The sequence below is a fragment of the Cherax quadricarinatus genome, chromosome 5 (assembly GCF_038502225.1).
Source record: "Cherax quadricarinatus isolate ZL_2023a chromosome 5, ASM3850222v1, whole genome shotgun sequence".
Classification (NCBI taxonomy): domain Eukaryota; kingdom Metazoa; phylum Arthropoda; class Malacostraca; order Decapoda; family Parastacidae; genus Cherax; species Cherax quadricarinatus.
Genome location: NC_091296.1, coordinates 64,785,984 through 64,800,769, shown reverse-complemented (window position 1 = coordinate 64,800,769; position 14,786 = coordinate 64,785,984). Strand labels below are relative to the sequence as shown.

The following is a 14,786-nucleotide window of genomic DNA, read 5'->3' as shown; positions in this document are numbered from 1 at the left end:
TACCATTGTCGTGGCACTATGAAGGTCAGTCTACCATTGTCGTGGCACTATGAAGGTCCGTCTACCATTGTCGTGGCACTATGAAGGTCAGTCTACCATTGTCGTGGCACTATGAAGGTCGGTCTACCATTGTCGTGTACAGTTAGTGTTTCGTCGACCTTCCCTGAGGCTGGACAAGGGTATTCATCTATTGGACGCGAAGGTTTCTTGAGTTTATTGTGCTTAGTGTTCTAGAAGTCAACACCTCGAAGGAGGGTCCTTGATACTGTTCTAAAAGCCAGCACTTCGAGGGAGATTCCTTGATGCTGTTCTAGAAGCCAGCACTTCGAGGGAGATTCCTTGATGCTGTTCTAGAAGCCAGCACTTCGAGGGAGATTCCTTGATGCTGTTCTAAAACCCAGCAACTCGACGAAGATTCCTTGATGCTGTTCTGGTAGCCAGCACTTCGAGGGAGGGTCCTTGATGTTCTCGAAACCAGGCCCTCGGGGAGATTCTTTATGTTCTGGAAGCCTGCTCCTCGAAGAAGGTTCCTTGATGCTGTTCTAGCAGCTAGCACCTCGAGGAAGGTTCCTTGATGCTGTTCTAGAAGCCTGCCCCTCGGGGGAGGTTCCTTGATGCTATGAACCTCAAGGGGGTTCCTTGATTCTGTTCTGGAATTCTGCCCCTCAAGGGAGGTTCCTTGATGTTGGTGAGGGGCTCTTGATTTAGGGATTTGATCTGTGCTCCAATTCCTTGAATTAAGCCTGAATGCCTCCCCACCCACAGGCGCTGTATAATCCCTACGAGTTTAGCACACCAAATAATCATTGATGCTGTTCTAGAAGCCAGCATCTCCAGGGAGGTTCCATGTTGCTGTACTAGAGGCCAGCATCTCGAGGAACGTTCCTTGGTGCTGTTCTAGAAGCCAGTACCTCGAGAAGGTTCCTCGATGCTAAACGCTTTATGACCATTTCGGGTTTAGCGCTTAACTTGGGTTATATTATTTGCATTCTTGGATTCTGGTGAAAGGCTTTAGATTGAGCCAAGGAAATGAATGTGTCCTCCCCTTCCCGGGATTAAACCTGATTGCCTACCATTTCCCAGGTGGTGTATGATTCCTACAGGCTTAGCGCTTTCCTTTAATAATAATAATAATCATGGAAGGTTCATTGGTGTCGATGACTGGGTGTTTTATCCAAGGAACTGAAGTTTTCTCCTTTATTTTTGATCGAACCTGATTGCCTCGTTCCCCCAGGCGCTGCGACTCCTACAAGTTTAGAGCTCCTCCATAAATGCAATAATACTGCATGATCCCTAATATAATTTATAAGCCACCGTGGCCTGCGGTTTTATTATATTTTCTAGATATGGCAGTTGTAATTTTGTCTTGGAGCGTATTGTACATAATTGATGCAAGCATAGTGTAAGATATCAGTATAATGATGGTATACGATACCGACAAGTAGATAAGTAAGATACATGTGCAAAGGTTAGGTATTTTTTCCCCGAAACGTTTACCAATATTTATATCAGTGTGCCTCTGATCCCCCCCTAATTATATTACCCATGGGGAAGCGCTAAACCTGTAATGGTCATGCATCACCAGGAAAATGGTAGGTAATGAGGCTTGATCCTAGGAATTAAGTATATCTCCAATTTCACTGATAGAACCCATGCTACCCCCCCTCCCTTCCTGTCCACGGGCTACTTAATTAACATTACCGTAGAACTGCGCACATATCAAAACAGCGTAAGCTTTACGTTAAGATTCAGCGTTCAGCGATGTCTTAATTAATAACATATTATTATTATTATAATCAGAAAGAAGCGCTAAGCCACAAGGGCTATACAGCGCTGCAGGGTAGGGAAGGAAGCGAGGGTATTGGGTGGCAGAAGGGAGGAGGGATGATCAGAAGGTTACAGAAAACAGCGGGGCAGGGGATAGTGCAGGGGTAGAGGGCAGCAAGAGATTGAGGTAGAAAAGGCTGCAGGTATCATCAGAGTTTGTGGAGTAAGTCAATTGTTGTCAAAAAGTCAATGAGAGAGTCCGGATGAAAGGTGGGTCCATCAGCGAAGGGAAGGTAAAGAGAGCAGTGGAGCGAAGACGACGACGGAGGTAAATTCTGTGTGCTCGTTGATAAAGTGGGCAGTCCAACAGAATGTGGCTGACTGATAATGGAGCTTGGCAATTCTCACAGAGAGGAGCAGGGCACCTCTCCATGAGATATCCATGAGTAAGAAGAGTATGGCCAATGCGAAGACGGGAGTAGTCTCCCAACCTCGACACTGGTGATAACAAGACGGCCAGTAACCTATACTCGGTTTAATAGATTGAAGTTTGTTGCCGAGCATAGTAGACCAACGTTGTTGCCAACCGGTGTGAAGGTGGGAAGATATTGCAGCAAAATAGTCCGTAAATGGAATACCTCTATATGAAACTGGTAGGTCATGTACTGCTGACCGCGCAGCAGTGTCTGCCTGTTCATTGCCCTGTACATCAACATGACCAGGAACCCAACAAAAAACAATATCTTTATGCTTGGTAAAGATGCGGCGTAGCCAAAGTTGGATACGGAGGACTAAGGGGTGAGGTGTATCAAATTTCTGTATAGCCTGTAAAGCACTAAGGCAGTCTGAGACAACCACAAATGATGACACAGGCATAGATGCAATACGGATAAGTGCTGCAAGGATGGCATACAATTCAGCAGTAAAAATACTAGTCGAACATAGTAAATGGCCTGGTGGCTAAAGCTCCCGCTTCACACACGGAGGGCCCGGGTTCGATTCCCGGCGGGTGGAAACACTTCAACACGTTTCCTTACACCTGTTGTCCTGTTCACCTAGCAGCAAATAGGTACCTAGGTGTTAGTCGACTGGTGTGGGTCGCATCCTGGGGGACAAGATTAAGGCCCCCAATGGAAATAAGTTAGACAGTCCTCGATGACGCACTGACTTTCTTGGGTTATCCTGGGTGGCTAACCCTCCGGGGTTAAAAATCCGAACGAAATCTTATCTTATCTTACGATGCTGTCCTGAAACACTGCTGCGAATCCTATGCCGTCAGAAGACTTAAAGCCATCTGTGTACACAGCAATGGCATGAGAATGAGAGTGGAAGTGGTCAAGAAAAAGAGAGCGGGAAGCGACCATAGACAGTTGGGCTTTCGAGCAAGGGAGAGAGAAAGAACAGACTCGAACAACTGGAACTTCCCCAGGGGGGTAGGGAAAAGTGAGATGCTACATGAACATAGAAAGATGGTAATTGAAGAGAAGACAAGAGCGAATGAAGGTGAAGAGAGAAGGGATGGAGTAAACAGGGGCGGCGAACAAATAAAGAATGTCTACTAATATCAGTGACCATTCTATAAATGGAAGGATTGCAGAGATCATGAGAGCATACATAGTAGCGAAGGCAATGGGCATCACAGCGATCAGATAAGGATGGAACGTTCGCTTCTGCATAGAGGCTCTCGACAGGGGAAGAGCGAAAAGCACCAAGGCATAAACGTAATCCTTGGTGATGAATGGGGTTAAGGCTAGAGAGAGTAGCAGGAGATGCCGCTGAATAGATCTGGTCACCATAATCAAGTTCGATAAAATGAGGGTGGAATGTAGGCGAAGGAGGGTTCAACGATCAGCTCCCCATGAAAGATGAGCAAGGGTTTTAAGAAGGTTCAGCTGGCTGTGACAAGTTGCCTTCAGAGAGGTAATGTGAGGTTTCCAGGATAACCTACGGTCAAAGAGGAAGCCCAGAAACTTGACTGTATCACGTTCAGGGATAGGGGAGCCATAGAGGTACAAAGGATGATCGGAGATGACAGAGCGTCTAGTGAAAGTAATTTGGTGGTTTTTAGCACTGGAAAATTTAAACCCATGTGCGGTGGCCCCAATTGGAAACACGGTCGACTGCATGCTGGAGAGAAACTGTGAAGAGGTGACAGTCAGCGCCTGCACAGGCAATAGCGAAGTCATCAACATAGAGTGATGACCAAATATGTGATGGAAGACTAGAGGCCAAATCATTAATAGCAAGGAGAAAAAGTGTTGTGCTCAGAACACATCCCTGGGGGACACCTTCAGCTTGGATAAAGTCCGGGGAGAGCACATTATTAACCCGAACATGGAAATGCCTGTCAGTTAAAAAGTTCTTAAGGAAGGATGGTAGATTGCCTCGAAGGCCTAAGGAGTGGGCTTGGGCTAAAATATTATACCTCCAAGTTGTGTCATATGTCTTCTCAAGGTCAAAAAATATGGCAATAACTGAGTGGTTATTCGCAAAGGCATTACGAACATACGTATCCAAGCGTAGTAAGGGGTCTATGGTAGAACGTCCCTTACGAAAGCCATATTGACGAGTGGAGAGACTGTTGTGTGTCTCTAAATACCACACTAAACGTCTATTTACCAGGCGTTCCATCACTTTGCAAACTGCACTGGTAAGAGCAATGGGACGATAGTGGGAGGCTTCATGCCCCGTAGTGCCTGGTTTGTGGAAAGGGAGAACAATGGCAGATTTCCACAGCCTGTGGAAGAACTCCTTGTGACCAAATAAGATTGTAAAGGCGTAATAGGACTGCAAGGGCTGACTGATGTAAATGTTGTAGCATACGAATGTGTCGTCGGGCCCAGCTGCCGATGATCGGCAAGCTGAGAGTGTTGCCTCCAGTTCTTGAAGTGTAAAAGGCACATTATACTGTTCTTCTCTGAGAGAAGAAAAGTCCAAGGGTGCTAACTCTCTGGCAGACTTTGAGGAAAGAAACGAGGGGCATAGATGGAGTCCCTGAGAAATACGGACCAGATGATTGCCAATTTCATTGGCAACATCTAGTGGGTTTGCTATATCAACACCGGCAACCCGCAGAACAGGAGCCGGGTCAGGAGAATATTTACCACTCAGTTTTCGTACTTTTTTCCAGACTGCACTCATAGAGGAAGCAGAGGTGATGGTGGAGACATAATCTCGCCAGCAAGTGCGTTTAGCGTCACGGATGACACGGCGAGCGATCGCACGCTTCTGCTTAAAATCAAGAAGTCTCTCCGTGGTTCTATTGTACCGGTACCTGCCCCATGCAGCGTGTTTCAAACATACTGCACGAGCACAAGCAGGAGACCACCAAGGCACGCATTTCTGAGAATGCCTGCCCGAAGTTTGGGGTATACAATTAGAAGCGGCGGTTAAAATGGAGGACGAGAAGAGGTGTAAAAGCTCATCAATGGAGGATGAAGAAGGAACCTCTAAAAACAGTTAGGTGTGAGTAAAGGTTCCAATTTGCCTGATCAAACTGCCAGTGTGGGATGTGAAGAGGTGGTGAATATGAAGGGGAAGTAAGAATGATTGGGAAATGATAGCTGTCATGTAAGTCCGGGAGAACAGACCAAGTGAAGTCTAATGCAGCGGAGGAAGAGCAGACTGAGAGATCGATGCAAGAGAGAGTGTGAGTCCGAGGATCAAAATGGGTGTGAGTACCTGTATTTAAAACATGGAGGGGGTGGGTGGCAAGAAAAGCCTCTAACTGAATGCCACGGGAATCACAGTGAGACCCCCCAGAGGAAATGATGGGCATTAAAATCACCAAGTAACAGAATCGGAGGCGGTAATGACGAAACAAGAAAGGCAATATCCAGAATAGATAATGCCCGAGAAGGAGAGAGATATAAAGAACAGAGCGTATACCACCTATGCAAGTGGATACAGGCTGCTGTGTATTGTAGCGAAGTACGAACAAATAGCTGATGGTATGGAATATCATTGCGTAGAAGAAGGGCACTTTCATTAAAGGTCCCATCAGGAAAAGGATCTGACAAATACAATAAATTATAGCCTGAGATGGGAGAGATAACAGCAGAGTGTAATTTTGGTTCCTGTAAGCAAACACCAACAGGGGAAAACTGGGAGAGTAACATCTGAAGCTCACCCCGATTACCCGAGGCCGCGTATATTCCACTGTAAATAGGCCATGATTGGCAATGATAAAGATACTTGAAATCCGCAGGTAAGGGTTCCTATGGACTAGAGGGGTTAGAAAAGTCCACATGCGGAGGCAGCGGAAAACATTCAAGCAGCGAAGGAACGGTGCGCTGTGAAGAAAGGAGTTGCGCAGATGGAGGAGAGGAGAGAGAAGAAACAGAGGGTGGATCAGTGTCCATTGATGGTTTGGTCTCTGCAATATATTCAGAGATTGCTTCAAGTGTTTTGGAATTCAGAGATGTTGTATGGGAGACAATATTGGAGATGGTAGGGGGAGGATGAGTAAAGATTGGAACGGTAATGGACTGTACCAAGGCAGGGGGGCCGAAAGGGTGGAGGGAACTGGAGAAGAAGCGTGGAAGGGGGCAGAAGAGGCAGAAACCTGGGAGTTGGCAGAAGAGGAAGAAACCTGGGAGGGAACAGGGGAGGTAGGAATAGTACGAGGAGGAGGGTGAACCTCTACACTTGTAACAGAGCCAGTGAGAGGGGAAGAACCCGGTACAGAGACAGGGAAGGTAAAATGAGGAGGTAGAAGTAGGGAAGGAGGGGTTAAAGGACCTTTTTTTGACTTCTGAGAAGTAGAGGGACGATTTGGAGGAGGTGTCATACGAGGTCTCGTCGATACTGAGGCTTGTGAGGGAGAACACGAAGAAGCGTGAACAGACTGAGGTGTTGAAGTAGGGACGTCTGAGCCTAGGACAGCAAAAGAATTAGATACAGGAGTGACTATGGGAGAGGTAACCACAGAGGAGGCTGCAGAAGATGGGACCACCGGGTTTAGCCAGAAGTGGGGGGACGTGGGGGGACGTTTGAAACATGGGAATAAGAAACACGAGGTAGTCTCCCTTGGAGGCGGAGATGAGAAACTGCCATGGCATAAGGGAGACCTTCTGCCTCTTTGAGGTAACGGATTTCCCGCTCATTTAAGTAGACTTGGCAACTGCGAGAGTACAAAGGGTGAGCCTCATGACAATTAAGGCAAGAGGGAGGTCTATTGCAAGACGTATTAGAATGGTCATCGGCACCACAGACTGGGCATTCGGCTATGGATCTGCAATATTTAGCTGGATGGCCAAATCGCCAGCAATTTCTACACTGCTGCGGTGTAGGGATCACCTTTCGAACTTGTAACCGATGTCCTGCCACATAAACTGAGGATGGGAGTTCACGGCTGTCAAAAGTTAAACGAGCCACATTGCTAGGGTATCATCTCCGCCCGCGGGCAGGAAGAACATAAGTGTCTACCTTGAGGATTGGGAGATCTTGGAGTTCCAGCTGTTCAAGAATGTCATTGCCACATGTCTGGAAATTTTGTTGAACTATGGTATGGGGCAGAATGACGGTACCACTACAAGAATTGAGGGAATGATGTTTTTCAATAGTGACAGGAACAGTATCTATATGGGAAAGAAGAGAAAGATCATGAGCTTGGGTAGCATTCTGTACAGTGATGATGTGCGTACCGCTCTTAAGAGCATGAAAAGAAATATCTTTACCAACATGGCATAGGAGTGCCTTGCCAATACTGTGGTCGGAAAGATAGGCGGTAGAGGAAGTTGGTCGTAAAGTGAAGAATTTAGTCCATTGTGCAGTCTGAAACTGAGCATGGAAATAGAGTGCAGGACGTGTTGATCTTTTCTGAGAAGAACGAGAAGGTGGAGAAGTATCATCAGCAGGTAACTGTTGTTGGCATTTAGGCGTGGGACCAGAATTGGTCCGAAGCGGAACGGGCCGGCGATTCGAAAATTCCCGCACCGTAGAGGGAGAGGCCGGAAGCATAGTCAAAGGAGAGCGGAGGTCAGATAAATCAAAGGAGTCAGTCGAGACCTCAGTACCTGAAGCGGGTGAGGAAACAGCACTGGCAAGAGGTAAAGAGGCATGAGGAGTGTCTGAAGAGTGGTCCAAAGACGAGGCGGGGTCAGAACGGGGTGCGGTATCAAGAAGGGGTCCGGAGGAATCAGGTTCATGGACTAGGGCTGCCATGGTTAGGTTACTTCTTTCTTTTTGTTTTTAAGAAAAAAAAAGAAAGAAGAAAAGAAAATAAAAATAAAAAAAAGAATAAAAAAAGGGGGGGACCGGGGAGGGATAGTTCCTAGGAGGAATGAAAGGGCCAGAAATCTACCTCTGCGCCCAAGAGGACCTCAGCACCACAAGTAGCGTAGATGCAGCATGGAACCCGTGCCATACCCTACCCATCATGCCAGTAAACTAGCAATCCGGGAGAGCAACCTCACGTCTGCCGATCTACCTCTGGTGGACAAAAGAGAGGGCGGCCGGATATCCACCACAAAGCACACCTCCTTCAGCCACCACCCCCGGAATCCGAAAGGTGGCTTCCAGAGATACACCCGTCGCCCGAAAGACACCCAAAGGCACTCTCCGGGATACCGGAGAGGGATCGGGACATCCCCAGGCGATCCAGATTCCACAGCAAACTACGCCACCGCCAAGAACCTCAAGGGGTTGGGATGGACCCTGGTACCCTTTCTCCTACCTAGGAACTAGCATGGCTGTGGGAAAAATTCCAAAGGCCAAAAAGAGGAAGGGCAAAAGGGAGGGGTGGGGAGGGGGAGGAGGAAAGGGAAAAGGGGAGGATGGGATAGGGAAGGGGGGATTGGGGGGTAATTAGGTTCCGTCTGAGGAAGGAGACCGACAGGTCTAATTCCTCAGACCAAGAGCCTCTTCACCACGCCAAGGAGCCCCCTTGAAGAGGAATTAATAACATAATTATGAAGGAACATTGCTGTGGACAGTCTATTGGTCCATGCCAGATAGGTATAATTGCGCCCAACTAGACTCACTCATACACCCATCCAAACCATATTTAAAACTGCCCAGTTCTGGCTTCATTGACGCTGCCTGCATCCTACATACTATATCAATAATAACATAATTTTCTTAAAAGCGTCCGATTTATTTTTCTTATGATGCAGCCACTCACAAATGTGAATAAATGTGTCTAGATAATAGGTTATATACCTTAATTCTTATTACTACTAGAAAACGAGACTTGGGTGTTAGTGGACTGGTGTGGGGTCACATCCTGGGGCAAAACTGGCTTAATTTGCCCGAAATGCTCTGCATAACAAGCGGCTTTTTGTATAGTAGTATGTCATTGATGTCAGCTAGGCCTGTATACCTTGTACATATATTTATAGAAATAGATATTAGAAGTGTGTCGGTGAGGAGCTCTTGATCTAAGGAACTGGACCTGACCTCCCCTCCTTTAGATCGAACCTGAATGCCTCCCCTTTCCAAGGCACTGAAAGACCTGAGTTTAGAGCTTCCTCCTAATTCAAACAAAAAAACTGTTGCAACGTGCTTCACTCTTATTAGAACAGATTGGCTTCGTGGAATATTTGGTTTTGATTATATGTCACAAACTTTTCTGTAAAGTTATTCCTTTCTTTAAACAAAGTTACTTCTGGTGATTATTTGTGTTGTGCCTCTTGGAAGGACTCCTAAAACTATATATATATATATTTTAACAAGTCGGCCGTCTCCCACCGAGGCAGGGTAACCCAAAAAGAAAGAAAATCCGCAAAAAGAAAATAATTTCATCATCATTCATCACTTTCACCTCACTCACACAATCACTTTTTGCAGAGGTGCTCAGAATACAACAGTTTAGAAGCATATACGTATAAAGATACACAACATATCCCTCCAAACTGCCAATATCCTGAACCCCTCCTTTAAAGTGCAGGCATTGTACTTTCCATTTCCAGAGTCTGGCTATATAAAAATAACCGGTTTCCCTGAATCCCTTCACTAAATATTACTCTGCTCACACTCCAACAGCTCATCAGGTCGCAAATACCATTCGTCTCCATTCACTCCTATCTAACACGCTCACGCACGCTTGCTGGAAGTCCAAGCCCCTCGCCCACAAAACCTCCTTTACCCCCTCCCTCCAACCTTTTCGAGGACGACCCCTACCCCGCCTTCCTTTCCCTACAGATTTATACGCATTGCTATTGGGCCGTGCAGACGTGCTGCGCAGTAGCTCCTGATTGAGTTGGCTTTTGCGCAGTGTTGACATGTACTTGGCTCTGTGAAGACCTGTTTGCGCGCTCTCTAGAATTGAAGCAAGATGCCCTCCATCGAGCAACTTTACCAACAGCTTAAGGAAGAATTGAGGTTGGCGAATATGGAAATTCGGCGACTGACCGAGGAAAACAAAAAGATTCGGAGTAGTCCTCCTGTTTTGAGTCCTCAGGTCAAGAAGGGAAACTGGTCAGTGGCTGGACAGCAGGGAAAGAAGTTGACGATCAAGAAGACGAATGGAAAGGTAGAAACGATGAAGAAGAAAGAGACTGCCGTGGAAACTGTTGTGGAAACATCCAATACATTCTCAGTGCTACCCGACGAATGTGAGTCGACTACTGGGAACGTCACGACGAAAGACATTAAGGAAGGTACGAATATTGTTGTTGTTAAGATAAGATAAGATAAGATTTCGTTCGGATTTTTAACCCCGGAGGGTTAGCCACCCAGGATAACCCAAGAAAGTCAGTGCGTCATCGAGGACTGTCTAACTTATTTCCATTGGGGTCCTTAATCTTGTCCCCCAGGATGCGACCCACACCAGTCGACTAACACCCAGGTACCTATTTGCTGCTAGGTGAACAGGGCAACAGGTGTAAGGAAACGTGTCGGAATGTTTCCACCCGCCGGGAATCGAACCCGGGCCCTCCGTGTGTGAAGCGGGAGCTTTAGCCACCAGGCCACCGGGGCACCAGGAAGGCCACCGGGGATAGCCAAGTTAGGTATATGGATAGGGCGTTCTCCTTGAAGGACAGGAGTAGGAGACAGAGAGTTTGCTTTCCTGGGGCTGGGATGGAGGATATTGTTAGCCGTCTGGATGACATCATGAGAGGTAATGGGAGCAATCCTATTATCTGTCTCAGTGCTGGAGGCAACGATGTTGGCAGACGTAGGAGTGAGGACCTGATTAGCAGGTATAGGTCAGCAATAGAAATAATTAGAAGTAAGGGTGGGAACCCTCTCATATGTGGTATTTTGCCAAGGAGGGGAGTTGGAAATGAATGGTTGTCCAGGGCAATTGGTGTCAATTGCTGGCTGGACAAATACTGTAAGGAAAATGCGGTAACATTCATTGACAACTGGGACCTCTTCTATGGCAGAAATGACATGTATGCTAGGGATGGGGTTCACTTATCTAGGTGTGGGGTGGGAGCACTGGCAACTGCAGTGGAGGGAGCAGTTAGGACTTTAAACTAGGAATAGTTAGTGGTATGGGTTTTGGCAGGAAAACAGTGAAGTCCCAGTGTAGTAATATTACAAGTTCTAGGGGAACTAGTTATAATAAGAACGAGATAGATATTGAAAAGCCAGGGACCTTGGGTGATAAGGACAGTAATGGGTTTAGTAGAAAAATGGAAATGAGCAGGAAGGGTAAAGAGAAAGGAGAGTCTTTCAATGTTTATTATGCTAATTGCCGTAGTGCTAGGAATAAGATGGATGAGTTGAGATTAGTTGCTAGTGTAGGTAACATTGATGTATTTGCCTTAACTGAGACGTGGTTTAATTCAAAAAGTCGGGACATGCCTGCGGAATGTCATATTCAGGGTTTTAAATTGTTCCAAGAAGATAGAAGTATTGGGAGGGGGGGGGGTGGCATTGTATGTCCGAGATCGCTTGAACTGTTGCATAAAAACGGGTATTAAGTCTGAAGTAACACATACAGAGTCTGTTTGGATAGAATTTTCAGAGGGGCATGAAAAACTGATTTTAGGAGTGATATACCGTCCCCCAAACTTAGATAGGGACCAAGGGAAACTACTATGGGAGGAAATTGTTAAGGCCACAAGGCACGATAATGTAGTAATTCTAGGAGACTTTAACTTTAGTCATGTTGATTGGAATTTCTTGACTGGGAATTTAGAATCATACGACTTCTTAGAAGTATTTCAGGATTGTTTTTTGAAGCAGTTTGTGACAGAACCTACAAGGGGAAATAACCTGCTTGACTTAGTTATGGCAAACAGTGAATCCCTTGTTAATAATTTAGAAATTTCAGAGGAACTGGGTGCTAGCGACCACAAATCAATTACATTTAGCATTGAATGGAAGTACGATAGTAGCGATAACTCAGTAACAGTCCCAGATTTTCGCTTAGCAGATTACGATGGGCTTAGAGAACACTTATCATCTGTTGACTGGGGTAACGAAGAGAGCTATCAATATCGATAAGCATAGCTTGATTAATGATACTCAGCATGGATTCACAAGAGGCCGGTCTTGTCTAACTAATTTATTAACTTTCTTCAGTAAAGCTTTTGAGGCTGTTGACCACAATAAAGAATTTGATATTATTTACTTAGATTTTAGTAAGGCTTTTGATAGAGTTCTGCACCATAGACTGTTAAAGAAAGTGGCAGCTCATGGCATTGGGGGAAAAGTGCTCTCGTGGATCGAGTCATGGCTCACTGACAGGAAGCAGTGTCCATAAATGGGGTTAAATCCGAGTGGGGATCTGTAACAAGTGGCGTTCCACAGGGATCAGTTTTGGGCCTGTTGTTGTTTATAATATATATCAATGATCTTGATGAGGGAATTGCTAGTGATATGAGCAAATTCGCCGATGACACAAAGATAGGTAGGATAATTGATTCAAACGTAGATGTTATGGAACTTCAGGAGGATTTAAACAAACTCTATTCTTGGTCAGAAAAGTGGCAGATGCAGTTCAATGTAGATAAATGCAAGGTTCTGAAGCTTGGGAGTGCCCATAACCCTAGTACTTATAAGTTGAATGATGTAGAACTTAGCCATACAGATTGCGAAAAGGACTTGGGGGTTATGGTGAGCAGCAACCTTAAACCAAGACAGCAATGCCTAAGCGTACGTAATAAGGCAAATAGATTACTGGGATTTATATCAAGAAGTGTAAGCAACAGAAGTCCAGAGGTCATACTGCAGCTTTATACATCATTAGTAAGGCCTCACCTAGATTATGCAGCTCAGTTCTGGTCTCCGTATTACAAAATGGACATAAATTCGTTAGAAAACATTCAGTGTAGGATGACTAAATTAATACATAGCATTAGAAATCTTCCTTATGAAGAAAGATTGAAGACTCTTAAGTTACATTCACTTGTTAGACGAAGAATGAGGGGAGACCTGATCGAAGTGTATAAGTGGAAGATAGGTATTAATAAAGGGGATATTAATAAGGTCTTGAGGATGTCTCTCCAAGAGAGAACCCGCAGTAATGGATTTAAATTAGATAAGTTTAGATTTAGAAAGGACATAGGAAAGTATTGGTTTGGAAATAAGGTAGTTGATGAGTGGAACAGTCTACCTAGTTGGGTTATTGAGGCTGGGACTTTGGGTAGTTTCAAATCTAGGTTGGATAAGTACATGAGTGGGAGGGGTTGGATTTGAGTGGGACTTTCACATCAGAGCTTATTTCTTGGGTGGCATTGAAAATTGGGTTGGGCAAATGTTTTGTTAGTGGGATGAATTGTAAAGGACTTGCCTAGTATGGGCCAGCAGGCCTCCTGCAGTGTTCCTCCTTTCTTATGTTCTTATGTTCTCCATGTCATTCTACTCTGATTCATTCTCTAAATAACCAAACCACCTCAACAACCCCTCTTCAGCCCTCTGACTAATACTTTTATTAACTCCACACCTTCGAATTTCCACACTCCGAATTTTCTGCATAATATTTACACCACACATTGCCCTTAGACAGGACATCTCCACTGCCTTCAACCGCCTCCTCGTTGCAGCATTTACAACTCAAGCTTCACACCCATATAAGAGTGTTGGTACCACTATACTTTCATACATTCCCTTCTTTGCCTCCATAGATAACGTTTTTTTGTCTCCACATATACCGCAATGCACCACTCGCCTTTTTTCCTTCAATTCTCTAATTAACTTCATCCTTCATAAATCCATCCGCTGACACAACTCCCAAATATCTGAAAACATTCACTTCTTCCATACTACTCCTCTCCAATTTGATATCCAATTTCTCTTTATCTAAATCATTTGATACCCTCATCATCTTACTCTTTTCTATGTTCACTTTCAACCTTCTACCTTTACACACACTCCCAAACTCGTCCACTAGCCCTTGCAATTTTTCTTTAGAATCTCCCATAAGCACAGTATCATCAGCAAAAAGTAACTGTCAATTCCCATTTTGTATTTGATTCCCCATAATTTAATCCCACCCCTCTCCCGAGCACCCTAGCATTTATATATATTTATATTTGTTTTAATAACACTACAACAGAATTTACGTTTTAAAAATATACGTGAAAGATTTGTTTTAAAAATGTACAAGAACCATTTGTTGTCCTTTTTAGAAATTTTAAAGCAGTTTTGGCGTAGCACATTTTTTCTTGAAAATAGTTTAGTTTTATTCCATAATACTCATACAAAACTCCCAGATATAACTAATGTGATGGAAGAAAAAATATTATAAATATATCAGTCACATGGACTAACATGTACAGAGAATGCCTTTATTATCAGTAAACAATACAAACATTTTAAGTGTTAGGTATGGCTCAGTCGCCTGTAAGTCTTGGCTGGCTAGTCTAATTGCAACATACAGTAGAAATCAGCAGCTATTGCTGTACTCATTAAGTTGTAGCGTGTTTCCATTGCTACAACATCTTGATGGAATCTTTTATCTGCGCTCGTCACTTAATGTTAGAGAGGTGTTGGGAAAACGACAAATGCGAGGAAATGAAATGCGGTTTGAGAAACATGTTGCAGCCCAGTCTTTGGTAACAGTAGTTGATTTATTGTGCATTGATGGCAGCAAAACAGTGTCCTTTGAAATAAATTGGCTTCAT

General features: G+C 44.8%; 1 protein-coding gene across 1 annotated transcript in view; it reads left to right on the top strand.

Moving 5' to 3' along the window:
- Window positions 1–74: 74 nt before the first annotated feature.
- Window positions 75–14,786, top strand: part of LOC138855219 (tropomyosin Pen a 1.0102-like) — a 17,797-nt gene continuing 3,085 nt past the window's right edge. Inside the window, exon 1 of the mRNA XM_070103385.1 lies at window positions 75–117. Coding sequence (XP_069959486.1) covers window positions 112–117 — 6 coding nt within the window. The 5' untranslated portion in view covers window positions 75–111. The remainder of the gene's footprint in view (window positions 118–14,786) is intronic.